Source organism: Siphateles boraxobius, unplaced genomic scaffold (genome assembly GCF_051911475.1).
Source record: "Siphateles boraxobius isolate OS27281-9 unplaced genomic scaffold, OSU_SipBor_1 55, whole genome shotgun sequence".
Classification (NCBI taxonomy): Eukaryota; Metazoa; Chordata; class Actinopteri; order Cypriniformes; family Leuciscidae; genus Siphateles; species Siphateles boraxobius.
The window spans coordinates 6,711,429-6,725,375 of NW_027509181.1; the positions used below are offsets into that span (position 1 = coordinate 6,711,429).

A 13,947-nucleotide genomic window follows, 5' to 3' on the forward strand; every position below is an offset into this window, starting at 1 on the left:
AACAGTCAGGAATACTTCAGAATGTATTTATTCCTTCTCCTTGTTTTACAGATGAATGTGAGGAAGTTGAGCACCAGGTGCAGAAGGTTATTCATGAAATGGAGTCTGTCCTTGGTGAATCACTGCAGAGCTACTTTTAAAGTTCCAAGACTTTCACACCATCACAGGCGCTTCTCACACCCTCTGAGTGTGCATTCATTATTCTTACATCATATTTACTGATGAACTGTTCTGCTAGAACATGGGTCAGGCTTTCCGCCAGTTCCACAGCACACTTTATCACCTCACTTCCGGCTTGACCTGCGCCCCAAACTGCCCATGCAGAAGTCAATGTAAAATGTGTGGCTTTTTGAAAGTCACAAATCACTGGATACTACATGCTTCTTCTAAGGTTATATAAAAACGACACACATGATGTTAATATGTCTAATGTTTTTTTAAAAGAATGGTTTTATGGCATTAAATGACATTTTGTAATGCAAACTGATCTTTCTCTAAAATCTGAATATCATAAAAAGATGAGCCTGGTATATGTGCATTTGTGTTTGATTAAAGTGAGAATAAAAAAACATAGGTTCAATGAGAGTCCAGGTTGAACAATATGCTCACCTTAACAATACAGTTTTAATGGGTTACACATTTAATATCTCTGCCACGCATACATATTCAGATCTTAGCTGCCTGTTCAATGTGGTTCTTTCTGGAGCACCTGTGAATATAATGTGCCTCATATACCTACATAAAAATGATTCTGCATGTCATTGTAAAACAATGATGTGAAACTAAAAAGAAACCATGACTTTTGTTGCCTGGCCAATATGAACCAAATGCAACTAATGATATCAATGTCACAGCATCAGACTTGAGTTTTAATTATATCAAGCAGTTATATGCTTTGTCTATCATTTACTTTGATGCAATCTTTAACTTTAGATGAGAAAGAGTTACGGTTACTTTTAATCCCTTGGTTTTTCATATTTTATTCAAAGGCAATGGACCACAGGCATAATAATTTACCGTATATAACAACTGAATGTTACCTATATGCAATGGGGTCACTATACAGTGTAGGCTACTTGCTAGTGTGTAACTAATGTATTTTACAGCGTCATGGTTACATGCGTTACATGTAGGCCTACTCACCATAGTAATAACAGTAAATTGTGCATGCATTCATGCAACTAAACATAATATTACTCCATACTTAATTACACTGTAACAATGACACCTTAAAATAAAGTGTAACCGTCATAAATAGGTACTAACCCTAAACCTATTTTATCACTCGCTACCCAATACTTAGTTATGTTAAGTGTTACTGTTATAACCCAGTTTTTGTTACATAGTATGTACTGGTGGAACAGGACTGTAAAATTAATTGTATTTTAACATGAATGTTTTAAGATCAAAACTACAGATGAGGATAAATTTATCTGAGGTGTTGTAACAGTTTTTTTTATTATATAACTGCTCTCACCCAATTTTAAACAATCTTGTGATGTGACATAAATGTTTACAATATTAAGTGTAGTCCCTTAATATGAACTGCTTATGAATTCGGAAAATATTTTTTAAAAGTTAATTCAGCTATGCAAAAATCTTTATTAAAGAAAATATTTTTAAAAAATTACTTAATTCTTAAATATTAACTAATAATACTTAATATAAACATTGTAAATTTGAGCCAAAAATAAATAGGACTGAGTACAGGTTGATTGGGGCACTTTTCCAAGTCATCTCAATGGCAGAAAGTGTCCCAATCGCACTGAATTTACCCCATATTTCAAATGGCTTAGTAAAATAATAACCCTTAATAATACGATGAAGACTTTAAATAAATATATGATATAACCTATAGTTAAATGTATTTTCTTGATCCCTAATAGAAAAGTAAATATTTTCACAATCGCCTCATTTGTTAATGAACCACTTTCTATGCAAATTATGCGACTGCGGCTTCTCAAATGAGTTATTTCCAATTTACTTTTCTTGTCCAAAACAAGGTTAATAGAGAACAGCGCGAGCAGCCCAATGACTGCCAGCGGCCAGCGTGTCGTCACTCGTCCTGTAATCTGCTTTGAGTTGAGCCGCTTTATTTCAGACTGCTGCTGGAGACTGTAACAGTGATGAAGCGCTTCGGCGGATTAAGAGCCGCTTTTCACATATTCAGGAGAGACCTCCATCATCAGCACAGTGTGGGGATAATAGGTGCGCCTTTCTCTAAAGGACAGGTGAGATATAAAGGCCAAAAGTCCTTTTCTCGTTTAAAATAATGTTATTCACGAATGAAAATGATATGTTTGCATGTAAATCCACGCATGGTGCAGTATGGTGCCAGTCTAGTGCTCATGTTATTGCCTGTTACTGCAGCAGAAGGATGGTGTGCAGAGAGGAGCAGACCTCATTCGAGCTGCTGGATTGGTGCCGAAACTTAAAGGGCAAGGTGCTGCTACTACACCACTACACCTCCTGATATTTACACTACTTAGATAGCAATCTTTCAGTACAGTATAATGCATCTAAAATATTTGAACTATTTTTTCTTTCTTGTTTAATTATTAAATAGCCTATGCAATTTAATATCCTTATTAATACAAATAAAGAGACTGCATGAAATGTTAGGTCAAATGTGATTAAAATTGATTACAATTAAATTGTGACCATCTATAGTATCTAAAAAAAATCTAGACTACTATATGTATTTTTGTACTCTTTAACGTAAATCTTAATGTTAAAATTGTTACATTTTATTTCTTAACTACACAGTACTGTGTATTTTAAGAATTCAGGCTGCGTACAGTCAGTCAATATTCATCATTGCCGTTTCTCTAAAAAGAGATTTAAATGCTTTATTTCTTATGGGCCTATACACTCTAAAAAATGCTGGGTTGTTTTAAAATGAAAACTTTAACCCAACGGCTGGGTTTGTCCATATTTTACCCAACTGTTGGGTTGTAACAACCCAGCATTTTTTAGAGTTTATAGCTCTGTGATTGCACAAATGTTTTATAACTTTAAACAAAGCTGAAGGGACTGATGCCATGAACAGGGACAGTAGATCAGTGCTTCCATGTGTTGTCTTTATTTATTTACCTAAGGAGATGCGATCTCATAGGAGCAGTAACACTGACATTGTTCCACTCCCCTTTCTCTGTGTATTCAATATTGAAGATTGGGTCACTAAATAAGAGTGAAGCATGTATTTGCACATCTTAACTCAAACAAACCCGGTAATGTTTAATCATGTTACTTCCAGACTTGAGTTGATGGTAGAACGGAAAACTCTACATTTTGAAAAAGTCAAATCAGTGACAGGCTGTATTAAATGAGTAATTTATTTAGATATTAATTTTAAGAAATTTGAATCATTCATTTAATATTTGAATAAGCACACTTTTGAAACACCATAAGTCAATGTTAAATCTTCAGCTTTCCTCGTGTATGTGTGTGTGTGTGTATATATATATATATATATATATATATATATATATATATATATATATATATAAATACATAACATACATCCATACATACATATATTGTACAACGGGCTAAAGGCACACCTTAAGAAAAAAATAGCTTTTTACTACTCCCATAGTGTATGATTGCAGAAAAAAATAGATGTTTTATTGAACATTAATGGAGCAATAGATTTTGTGTGAAAATAAATCATAAAAGCGGTTTATTTTGTTTAAAAATCTTATAAATGTATGAGGTGGCAAGGTGGGCCTTTTAACTCTTATATACGTATGTAAATACGATGGATGTATTTCAATTGCATATAAATTTTCCATCCATTGTCAGTCATGCATGAAATATAGAGATAAGATTTCTGAAGATTTGATTTATGTTTATTTTTTTGGGGAGCGCAAGTCCCCTCCCTCATTCACTTTAATTATTTGGAAAAGAATGATCAGTACATTTTTCCTATAGTGTTCAGTGTTAAAACTAAAAAATCATACGGTTGTGTAAATGATGACAGAATTTTCATGTTGGGGTGAACTATTCCTTTTAAAAGCTACTTCGTTTGAAACCCTCTGTCCCTCCCCAGGTTGTGTAGTGAAGGATTATGGGAATCTGACATTTGAAGAAGTTCCCAATGATGAGCCCATTGGCAGGCTGAAGTCTCCGAGAGCAGTCGGCCGAGCCAATGAGCTGCTCTCTGGAGCTGTGCAGAAGGTCAAAAGCGATGGCAACACTTGTGTGATGCTGGGAGGAGATCACAGGTGATTGTGTGCTTTCGGTTCTGTTAAACATGACATTTGCCAGCACCAAATCAATATTGAACCTTTGCTTAGACCTATTGAATGCATATTCATTCTCAACAATATATTTGCTGTTTCTTTCAGCTTGGCGATTGGTTCGATTGCCGGTCATGCCGCCTCAAGACGTGAGTTGAGTGTTTTATGGGTGGACGCACATGCAGACATCAACACACCTTTGACCACGCCAACGGGAAACATTCACGGACAACCGCTGTCTTACCTCATCCATGAACTGCACTCTAAGGTCTTTAATCATTTCAGCAACTTGTGTTAAAGTTTGTGTAATATGTTACACAGTAAACTCCAACAGAGATGTTCAACTGTAACAACTTATTCTCCTGGCCATGGCTGGTGTCAGTATCTCTGCCTTTAGCACACTCATAACTAACTGATAAAGGCAAGGAAAGATTATTTTCAGTATGCAGCACATTCCGTGCACAATGGTAATTTAAAGTGCTTTACATAGAAGGAATACAAATAAATAAAAATAAAAAGGTGATGGCTACAAAGAAATCTCTAACGTTAATTTTGGTCATGGCTAGTCTTGAAAAAACAAAGACAATTTGACGGCCGTCGAAGGAGAAGTCACACTGTTGGACTGGGAGTCAAATCTTCTGACTCTGCCAGAATTTCGTCTCAATTTCCTCTTCGTCTTCAATCTCAATGGTCATTATGGTAACATAATGGTGAACATGTCAAACGAATGATCTAAGACTTCAGATTTTAGCCTAGGATCAGAGGAATCTTTTAGGATTTGCAAAATTTGTCTCAGATGGCCAAAACTGCACAGTGTGCACCCGGCTTAAGTCTTGTATGGAAACAAAGCATCTAATTCTTGCAATATTTTTCAGATGATAGTATGCTGATTTAGTTATTGCTTTGACATGACGACTGAAACTAAGGTCTGGCTCCATAATCACACTGTACTAAGTCCACTGAAGGCAAGTTTGTAGGGAACCCAAGTGCAGTTTTTTTTTTTTTTTTAAAGTATCAAACATAAAACAAAGGCATGACATGGCATGAACTCACACAGTGGTTACCACAGTGGTTACAGGGAAATAATACTTGACAGACACATGAGAAACATGAGGGCTTAAATACACAACACTAATGACTAGACAAGGGACACCTGTGAACATAATCAAGACAATGAACCAATGACAATATGAAACACTCACATGGGGAACACATGGCAGGATCACATGACGAACATAGGGAGTCACATGACAAGACATGAAACATGAGACATATACCCCCCTCTATGGGCGGCTCCCGACGCCCAACATAAAACCAAAACAAGACATCAAAAGTTCAGGAGGGTAGTGGAGCGGAGGCGGTCTTGGAGGAGGGATGGAGGGCCAGGCCCTTGCAGGGGAACAGAACATGGACATGGCTGGCCAGGCCCGTGCAGGGGAACAGGACTAAGACCATGGCGGGCTTGGGTCATGGATCGTGGGTGGACCTGGGCCGTGGAGCGTGGGCGGCACCGGAAGTGCAGGAAGCCAGGGCGGAGCCGGCCACAGAGACTTGGCCTCAGTGGCCCTAACAAAGGACCTACTGCTACTGCACCCTTCTTGGGGAGAGGTATGGAGTCGTGGCCTGGAGTGAGCTCATGGGCAGGAGTCCACACTGGTGCGCTGGTCAGGGGCTGCAGACTCTAGCGTGGCGGCCATGTTGGCAGAGGGCTCTGGCATGGCGGCAGCCATCTTGGGACGAGACTCTGGAATGGCGGTGGCCATTTTGGTCGAGGGCTCATGGGCTGGAGCCGATGTGTGTGCTGCCCACACGCACAAAATAGCCGTAACCATCTTGTCCGCCCAGACATGGCATGTAGTCTCTTGCTTGGCAGGTACAATGTGAACAGTCTCTGGCTCAGTAGGCATGATGTGAAGAGGCTCAGGCTTGGAAGGCCTGACGTGAAGAGGCTCAGAGTCGGAAGGCATAAAATATGAACCAAAACAAGACGTGACACACAGCAAGATTCCAGACTTTTTAGTTGTTTGACCCCTTGTTTGACCCCTTGTTTGACCCATTCCCCTTGAGAACTTCATCTTTGTTTCCAAACGTAATGACTTCAGTTTTGTCTTTGTTTAACTGAAGAAAGTTTTGGCACATCCAACTGTTGACTCCATCAATGCAATGGCACAGGGAGTCAATGGGGCTGCAGTCGTTAGGGCTGTGTCATCTGCATAGCTGTGGTAAGCAATTTGGTTCTCTCATTATTTTGCTCATTGGGACCATATACAGGTCCTTCTCAAAAAATTTGCTTATTGTGATAAAGTTCATTAACTTCCATTATGTAATGATAAAAAATTAACTTTCATATATTTTAGATTCATTGCACACCAACTGAAATATTTCAGGTCTTTTATTGTTTTAATACTGATGACTTTGGCATACAGCTCATGAAAACCCAAAATTCCTATCTCAAAAAATTAGCATATCATGAAAAGGGTCTCTAAACGAGCTATCAACCTAATCATCTGAATCAACTAATTAACTCTAAACACCTGCAAAAGATTCCTGAGGCTTTTAAAAACTCCCAGCCTGTTTCATTACTCAAAACCGCAATCATGGGTAAGACTGCCGACCTGACTGCTGTCCAGAAGGCCATCATTGACACCCTCAAGCAAGAGGGTAAGACACAGAAAGAAATTTCTGAACAAATAGGCTGTTCCCAGAGTGCTGTATCAAGGCACCTCAGTGGGAAGACTGTGGGAAGGAAAAAGTGTGGCAAAAAACGCTGCACAACGAGAAGAGGTGACCGGACCCTGAGGAAGATTGTGGAGAAGGACCGATTCCAGACCTTGGGGGACCTGCGGAAGCAGTGGACTGAGTCTGGAGTAGAAACATCCAGAGCCACCGTGCACAGGCGTGTGCAGGAAATGGGCTACAGGTGCCGCATTCCCCAGGTCAAGCCACTTTTGAACCAGAAACAGCGGCAGAAGCGCCTGACCTGGGCTACAGAGAAGCAGCACTGGACTGTTGCTCAGTGGTCCAAAGTACTTTTTTCGGATGAAAGCAAATTTTGCATGTCATTCGGAAATCAAGGTGCCAGAGTCTGGAGGAAGACAGAGGAGAAGGAAATGCCAAAATGCCTGAAGTCCAGTGTCAAGTACCCACAGTCAGTGATGGTCTGGGGTGCCATGTCAGCTGCTGGTGTTGGTCCACTGTGTTTTATCAAGGGCAGGGTCAATGCAACTAGCTATCAGGAGATTTTGGAGCACTTCATGCTTCCATCTGCTGAAAAGCTTTGTGGATATGAAGATTACATTTTTCAGCACGACCTGGCACCTGCTCACAGTGCCAAAACCACTGGTAAATGGTTTACTGACCATGGTATTACTGTGCTCAATTGGCCTGCCAACTCTCCTGACCTGAACCCCATAGAGAATCTGTGGGATATTGTGAAGAGAAAGTTGAGAGACGCAAGACCCAACACTCTGGATGAGCTTAAGGCGGCTATCGAAGCATCCTGGGCCTCCATAACACCTCAGCAGTGCCACAGGCTGATTGCCTCCATGCCACGCCGCATTGAAGCAGTCATTTCTGCAAAAGGATTCCCGACCAAGTATTGAGTGCATAACTGAACATAATTATTTGAAGGTTGACTTTTTTTGTATTAAAATCACTTCTTTTATTGGTTGGATGAAATATGCTAATTTTTTGAGATAGGAATTTTGGGTTTTCATGAGCTGTATGCTCAAATCATCAGTATTAAAACAATAAAAGACCTGAAATATTTCAGTTGGTGTGCAATGAATCTAAAATATGTGAAAGTTTAATTTTTATCATTACATTATGGAAAATAATGAACTTTATCACAAAATGCTAATTTTTTGAGAAGGACCTGTACAGGTTGAATAGGAGTGGCGCAAGAATTGAGCCTTGAGGGATTCCGCATGTCATGGATGTCCACTAAGACTTATTCTCACCTTTACTCACATAATAACTTATTCCTTCTAAGTATGACCTAAACCATTTAAGAACCATCCCAGAAAGCCCGACCAAGTTTTCCAGCCTGTTATGAAGTATGTTGTGATTGACAGTGTCAAATGCAGCACTGAGGTCGAGTAGTACCAGCACTGATAATTTGCCTTTATCAGTATTTAAGCAAATTTAATTTATTATCTTTATGAGCTCTGTGCTTTTATACGGTCAGAAACCAGATTGAAAATAGTCAAAATATCCATTCGAGCTTAAGAATTTGTTCAGCTGATTGAAAACAAACTTTTCAATGATCTTGCCTATGAAAGGAAGATTTGAGATTGGTCTATAGTTGCTTATGGTCTTATCCAGATTGCTCATTTTCAGGAGGGGCTTAACAACTGCAGTTTTCAGGGAGTTTGGAAAGCTCCCAGAGAGAAGTGAGGCATTTACCACTTCTAGGAGATCGCTTTTAAACAGTTAAACACACATTTGGAAAAAGATGTGGGAAGTGTGGCAAGGGCGCAGGTTGATGTTTTAAAGTGCTGTACGGTTTCTTCCAAAATTTTACCAGCAATTTTTTCGAAATCAGACATAGTAACTACTTCCTGAGGTTGTGGTCTGATGTCTGACCCCAGCACAACTCAAAGATGTGCTGATCGCCTTTCTCCCATTATTGATTTTCTCAGAGGAGAAGGAAGCAAACTCACTGCATTTGCTGTCTGAGAGCATTTCACTGGGAATGTGACTTGGGGGGTTTGTTAGTCTCTCAACTGTTGCAAAAAGAGTGCGTGTGTTGTTTAAGTTGCTGATTATAATATTTGAGAAGAAGGTCTGTCTAGCTTGCCTTGTTCCATATTGAAAGCATGAATGCCCTCTTTATAAATGTAATAATGTAATACAAGTTTTGTCTTCCACCACATGCGCTCTGTTTTTCTGCATTGTCTTTTCATATCTTGCACTGCTGTTGATTTTCTCCAAGGTGCTTTTTGTCTGCCATTCTTCCTGACTTTCACAGGAGCAATATCATCAATTACACTCTTAACTTTCGAGAAACGTTTGAGAGAGTTACTGTTATCATAGCGGGGACCCGACACATATCACTGAGAGCTGGTATCAGTTGTTTTTGGTTCACCTAGAGCCGATGGAGGAGGGTGTGGGCCCTGGAGTTGTGGCAGAGGCCGAAGAGCTCTCACAGGAGGATGGGGAGAGGATGGGGAGGGCGAGCTGGGCCCGAAGGATTTGGTAGTTGCGGGGCTTGCCGCTTTTTGCTTGTTTTTGTGATCTTGCTTGTTTATGAATGAACTGCTCGTTTTAAAATCTTCCCGGTCTACTGACATTTGTTAAGACATCTGCTTTAAACAGTACAATCCTCATGATAACTTTCGTTAACTTTACATTAAGTAAATCCACTTCTAAAGCTAATTACTCCTGGACAGCAATGCTATAGAAATATACAGAGCGACCGCAAAAACGGAAGCGCAAAGACAATATTCTAAAGATGGCTGCGCCCTCGTTTCTCTTGCGCATAAGGTCTATAGAGTGGTATAATTTGGTTCCAGCAGACAAAAGTTCTTCCATTTTCTCTGAGAAGCACAGAAGTGGAGATGCTGGAGAGAGGGATAACGTGTCTGGTGCGAGTGGCTGTTGCTCTGGTGTTACCGGAGGCTGTAATATGTTGTCCTGGCTTCCCTGGCTGTTTTCCAGAAAGTCTTCCTTGGGTGCTGAATCTTGGAGCAGTTCTAATCCGTCACAGTCTGTCTGAGGTGAGCTCTGTGGGCAGGGCTCAGCTGAGATTATGTCCGTGAGCAGATGTTGTTGTGGCTGCATGGTGTTATCATTGTCCTTGTCAACCGCATGACCATTCAGGTGCTGAAGGAAAGTCCTGTGGTCATTCATACTCTGTCCAGGTGTGTGTGTGCCATTCAGGTTCATTGGCACATTGCAGAAGGATGATGGAGGGAGAAGTAGATATTGATCCTTAGATCCATAGATCCTTTAGCACCAAGTTTGTTTGGGTGGAGGCCATCCTGTTTAAACAGTTTTCTCTGACTCAGAAAAGACTGAAGTTGTCAATGAAGTTCACTCCTTTTATGTTGCAGGTTTTTTGCAGCCGTGTATTAAGCACAATTTTTTGAAAACCTATTTGTTCCTCTTGCTAGGAGAGGTCCACCAATGAACGGCTGAACTTTTAGCCTTCTAAGTGTTTCAAAAAGTTAATTGAAATCCCTCTTAGGAGTTCTGACTGCTCTTTGTGAATATGCTTCTTCCCCACATGGATGATTAGAAAATTTCATAAAACAAGGCATTAGTGAATCTCACAAAAACGCAACGTGTCACATTTTAGCCAGAAATAAATACGAAAATGAACCCTGTTTGTTTTTAGAACCATAATGAATCTTTTTTTAATTTGACAATATTTTTCTGCACATTTAAGAAATTCCCTTTAAATTACCATGAACGGAATGTAACAATTTACTTCTAAGTTCTTCTAATTCATGATTCTCATTAGATTCTCATTACTTTTTCTCATTGTCATATTTACTGTATTACAGAAAAAATATTTTATTAAATATTTATTAATCATTATTGTTAAAGGGAGTAACAACATATACTGCCACAAGTACTTCACAATTTAAATAAAGTTTGTTCTGTATAAGTTTTTATGTTTTTTGCATTTACAGTAACTGTAGTTTACAGTTTTTTTAACTTTAAGAAAACCGTAAGAGCTTTTTTAACTTTAGCAAAACATAATATTATTCATTCATTCATTTTTGGGTAAAGTGTAAAAAATATCAAACCGAAAAACATGTTTGCATAATGATTTCAGGGAGGAGGGGGGGGGGGGGGGTGGTAAATGAATTGCATTATGCAATTTAAAAACAAGTTTCCAGTCTTTTAGCTTTACTTGAGATGGCATTTTATGATTTGAAACATTGATAACATTTTGCTTTTTTTTATCTTTCTCAGATTCCCATTATTCCAAATTTCTCATGGTTAAAGCCTTGTGTAGCAGCTAAGGACATTGTCTACATTGGACTCCGAGATGTGGACCCAGAAGAACAGTAAGTTTGTAGATTATAATTGTTATTAAAAGTGCAAAATAATACATAATTTAAAGTCCCCCTGTGGTGAAAATCAAGCTTTTAATGTTTTTTATATGTCTATGTGGTGTTTTCAATATGCTTTAAGATAAACCATGCAAATTCATGTCAACACCTTTGCTAAGTATTTTCTCCTTAAAGCTGCAGTGAACCAAAGACAGTTCCAAAAACACGGTTTGAAATCGCTGGTGTTTCTGACGTCACAAACTACCTTGTAACCAATCGCATCTACGTGTGATCGTCAACGAGTGGATCTTTGAGCTGGTGTGAGTGAAGGCAGTGCTAATTTGCATATTAATTGAACCGCATATATTAAATGATGACAAGGGTGTAGAGTTACATTCAAGCTCTTTTAAGGGAGGAAGATTTTTTTTCAAGGAAAAAACGTTTAAAAATGTCATTTTGGTGATCAAAGATGAGTTTTAAGGGTTACAATTATTGACTACAGGGGGACTTTAAGTAAGGCAGAGTGCATGATATCACTATTTCAGTTTTTATTATTAAGTCCAACTCATACTTTACAATAACAGTTATATCCTGAAGTACCTTGGAATCAAAACGTTCTCCATGACAGAAGTTGATCGACTTGGAATTGCAAAAGTTATGGAGCAGACATGTGATCACATGTTTTCAAAGTAAGTGTGTTACTTGGGGCATCTTTCCTCCTTTTTTTGTAATTATTCAAAATAACTTAAGAGTAAGTATTTATTGTGTAAACATTACTGCTCTGTCTGGATCAGGGTGAAAAAACCTATCCACCTGAGTTTTGACATTGATGCATTGGACCCATCAGTGTCCCCTGCAACAGGCACACCTGTAGCGGGAGGACTGACCTATAGAGAGGGGATTTACATCACTGAGCAAATCTGTCAAACAGGTGAGAACACAAGGATATGTAGGTAGAGAACTAATTAATAAACCGTGGTGGGGAAAGTTACTTTTAAATGTAATGTGCTACAATATTGCATTAAAAGTAATTAATTCCGTTACTTTTTATGGAAAGTAATGTTACATCACTTTTACGTTCATTTTTACGTTTCACGTTAGGCTTGCTTGTTTGATTTAAAAAAAAAAAAAACCTTCTGGAGCTCCTCCGTGGGACTAAAGACCAGTGTGGCGCACAGGTGATGCTCATTAGCTCTCGCACCACCGGCTTTGCTCCGGACCCACGGCTCTCTGCCCCGCATTGATATGCTTTCCACAAAGAGACTTATGTAACTTCCAGGCTGATAAACCGGCAGGCTTTTGGGCTTTCTGAGATTATTAACCAAAAACTCAGCTCACTTGGCTGATGTGCTATAACCATCTTGTGTCAGTTTCAAAACGTACCAAGAGTAGAACAGTGAAAATAATAAGAGTTTATTTAATTTAATGAATTATAATCAATATGCATTATACCATATATTCTAGATATCAGCATCCGCTATTAAAAATCCAAATGACCCACTAATGGCAATGTTTCTGTGTTTGGCTTTTGCTTAGCAATTACATTACCATGATCATGCTTGATACTTTTACATGTTTGACCTGTTGACTTTCTTCTTGACTTTCCTCCAGGGCTTCTCTCTGCTGTAGACATCGTTGAAGTGAACCCAAAGCAGGGCAAAACAGAGGATGAAATCACATCAACAGTAAACACTGCTGTGGATCTGTTACTGGGCTGCTTCGGACGGGTCCGTGAGGGCTCTCATGAGCCTGATTACAAAATGCCAAATCCATAAATCACAGGGATTTTTTTATTTGTGATTTTTACTTGTCATTTTGGTTTATTTTCTATTATATTTACTTATTGTCATCATTTTACACAATCATGTCGTTCTAAATTTAAAATGACTAAATTGGAATTTACATTTAGTTTTTTTCTTGTATAAAAAATGAATTCCAAATATATATGCAAATTACACCACAGTATATATCCATAGTGAATGCAGAAAGTAAAAAGCTGTATAAAAATTGTTAGTTATTTCCAAAAATCTAATCAAAAAGCCATTGTTGCAAGGAAGATTAACAACGTTTCATGTAAGAACTAATACCAGTACAAATATATTTAACCCTATAAAGCTTACTTGCATATCATATTTGATATGCAAATTTCTCTAAATTGTCAACATGATCAAAACTTGGCTGAAAAAAATGTGCACAATCTACTACATGCTTTCTTTTGCAAGTAAAAGGCATTTTATCATTATCCTCCCTACCCCTCAAATATCAGCAACTGCAACAAATTGAAGATTTTTGCTCACTTTGGGGATCTGAATAAAACTGAGGTGTTTTTTCATTGAGTATGAGCTCCTTATTCTCACTACTTCAAACTACTGTATATGAGCCATAAAAGACTGATGTATCAAATGATACAGGGAAAAAACCTTTAGATTTTTTTTCTGTCTAAAGTTAATAAACTGATCCATTAAAAACAAAGATATGTCAGGCTTTACAGGGTTAAAAAAAAAATAATCAAAAATGTTTTCCAACTAAATACACACAAGAGCAAATTATAATCTATTTTAATTGAAAATGTTATTTTTAAGTTATTTTTCTTTCAATTACCAGTGTCTGATACCAGTGGACAAAAACAAGATGTGGCTGTGTGAGAAAATCACCAAAGAATGTTATGCAAAACCAAGACTCAGAACATCTTTGGTTTGCCTAAT

General features: G+C 38.3%; 2 protein-coding genes across 2 annotated transcripts in view; both read left to right on the forward strand.

Annotated features, from left to right (window-relative positions):
* Positions 1 to 580, forward strand: part of heatr1 (HEAT repeat containing 1) — a 44,941-nt gene extending 44,361 nt beyond the window's left edge. Inside the window, exon 45 of the mRNA XM_077205949.1 lies at positions 52 to 580. Coding sequence (XP_077062064.1) covers positions 52 to 140 — 89 coding nt within the window. The 3' untranslated portion in view covers positions 141 to 580. The remainder of the gene's footprint in view (positions 1 to 51) is intronic.
* Positions 581 to 2,018: 1,438 nt separating this feature from the next.
* On the forward strand, positions 2,019 to 13,574 carry arg1 (arginase 1). Its single transcript, XM_077205978.1, has 8 exons — positions 2,019 to 2,231; positions 2,371 to 2,443; positions 4,052 to 4,226; positions 4,350 to 4,509; positions 11,163 to 11,257; positions 11,827 to 11,931; positions 12,037 to 12,173; positions 12,854 to 13,574. Exons 1-8 carry the CDS (start codon positions 2,127 to 2,129, stop codon positions 13,015 to 13,017), a joined length of 1,014 nt encoding a protein of 337 aa, XP_077062093.1. The 5' UTR covers positions 2,019 to 2,126; the 3' UTR covers positions 13,018 to 13,574.
* The last annotated feature ends 373 nt before the right edge of the window (positions 13,575 to 13,947 follow it).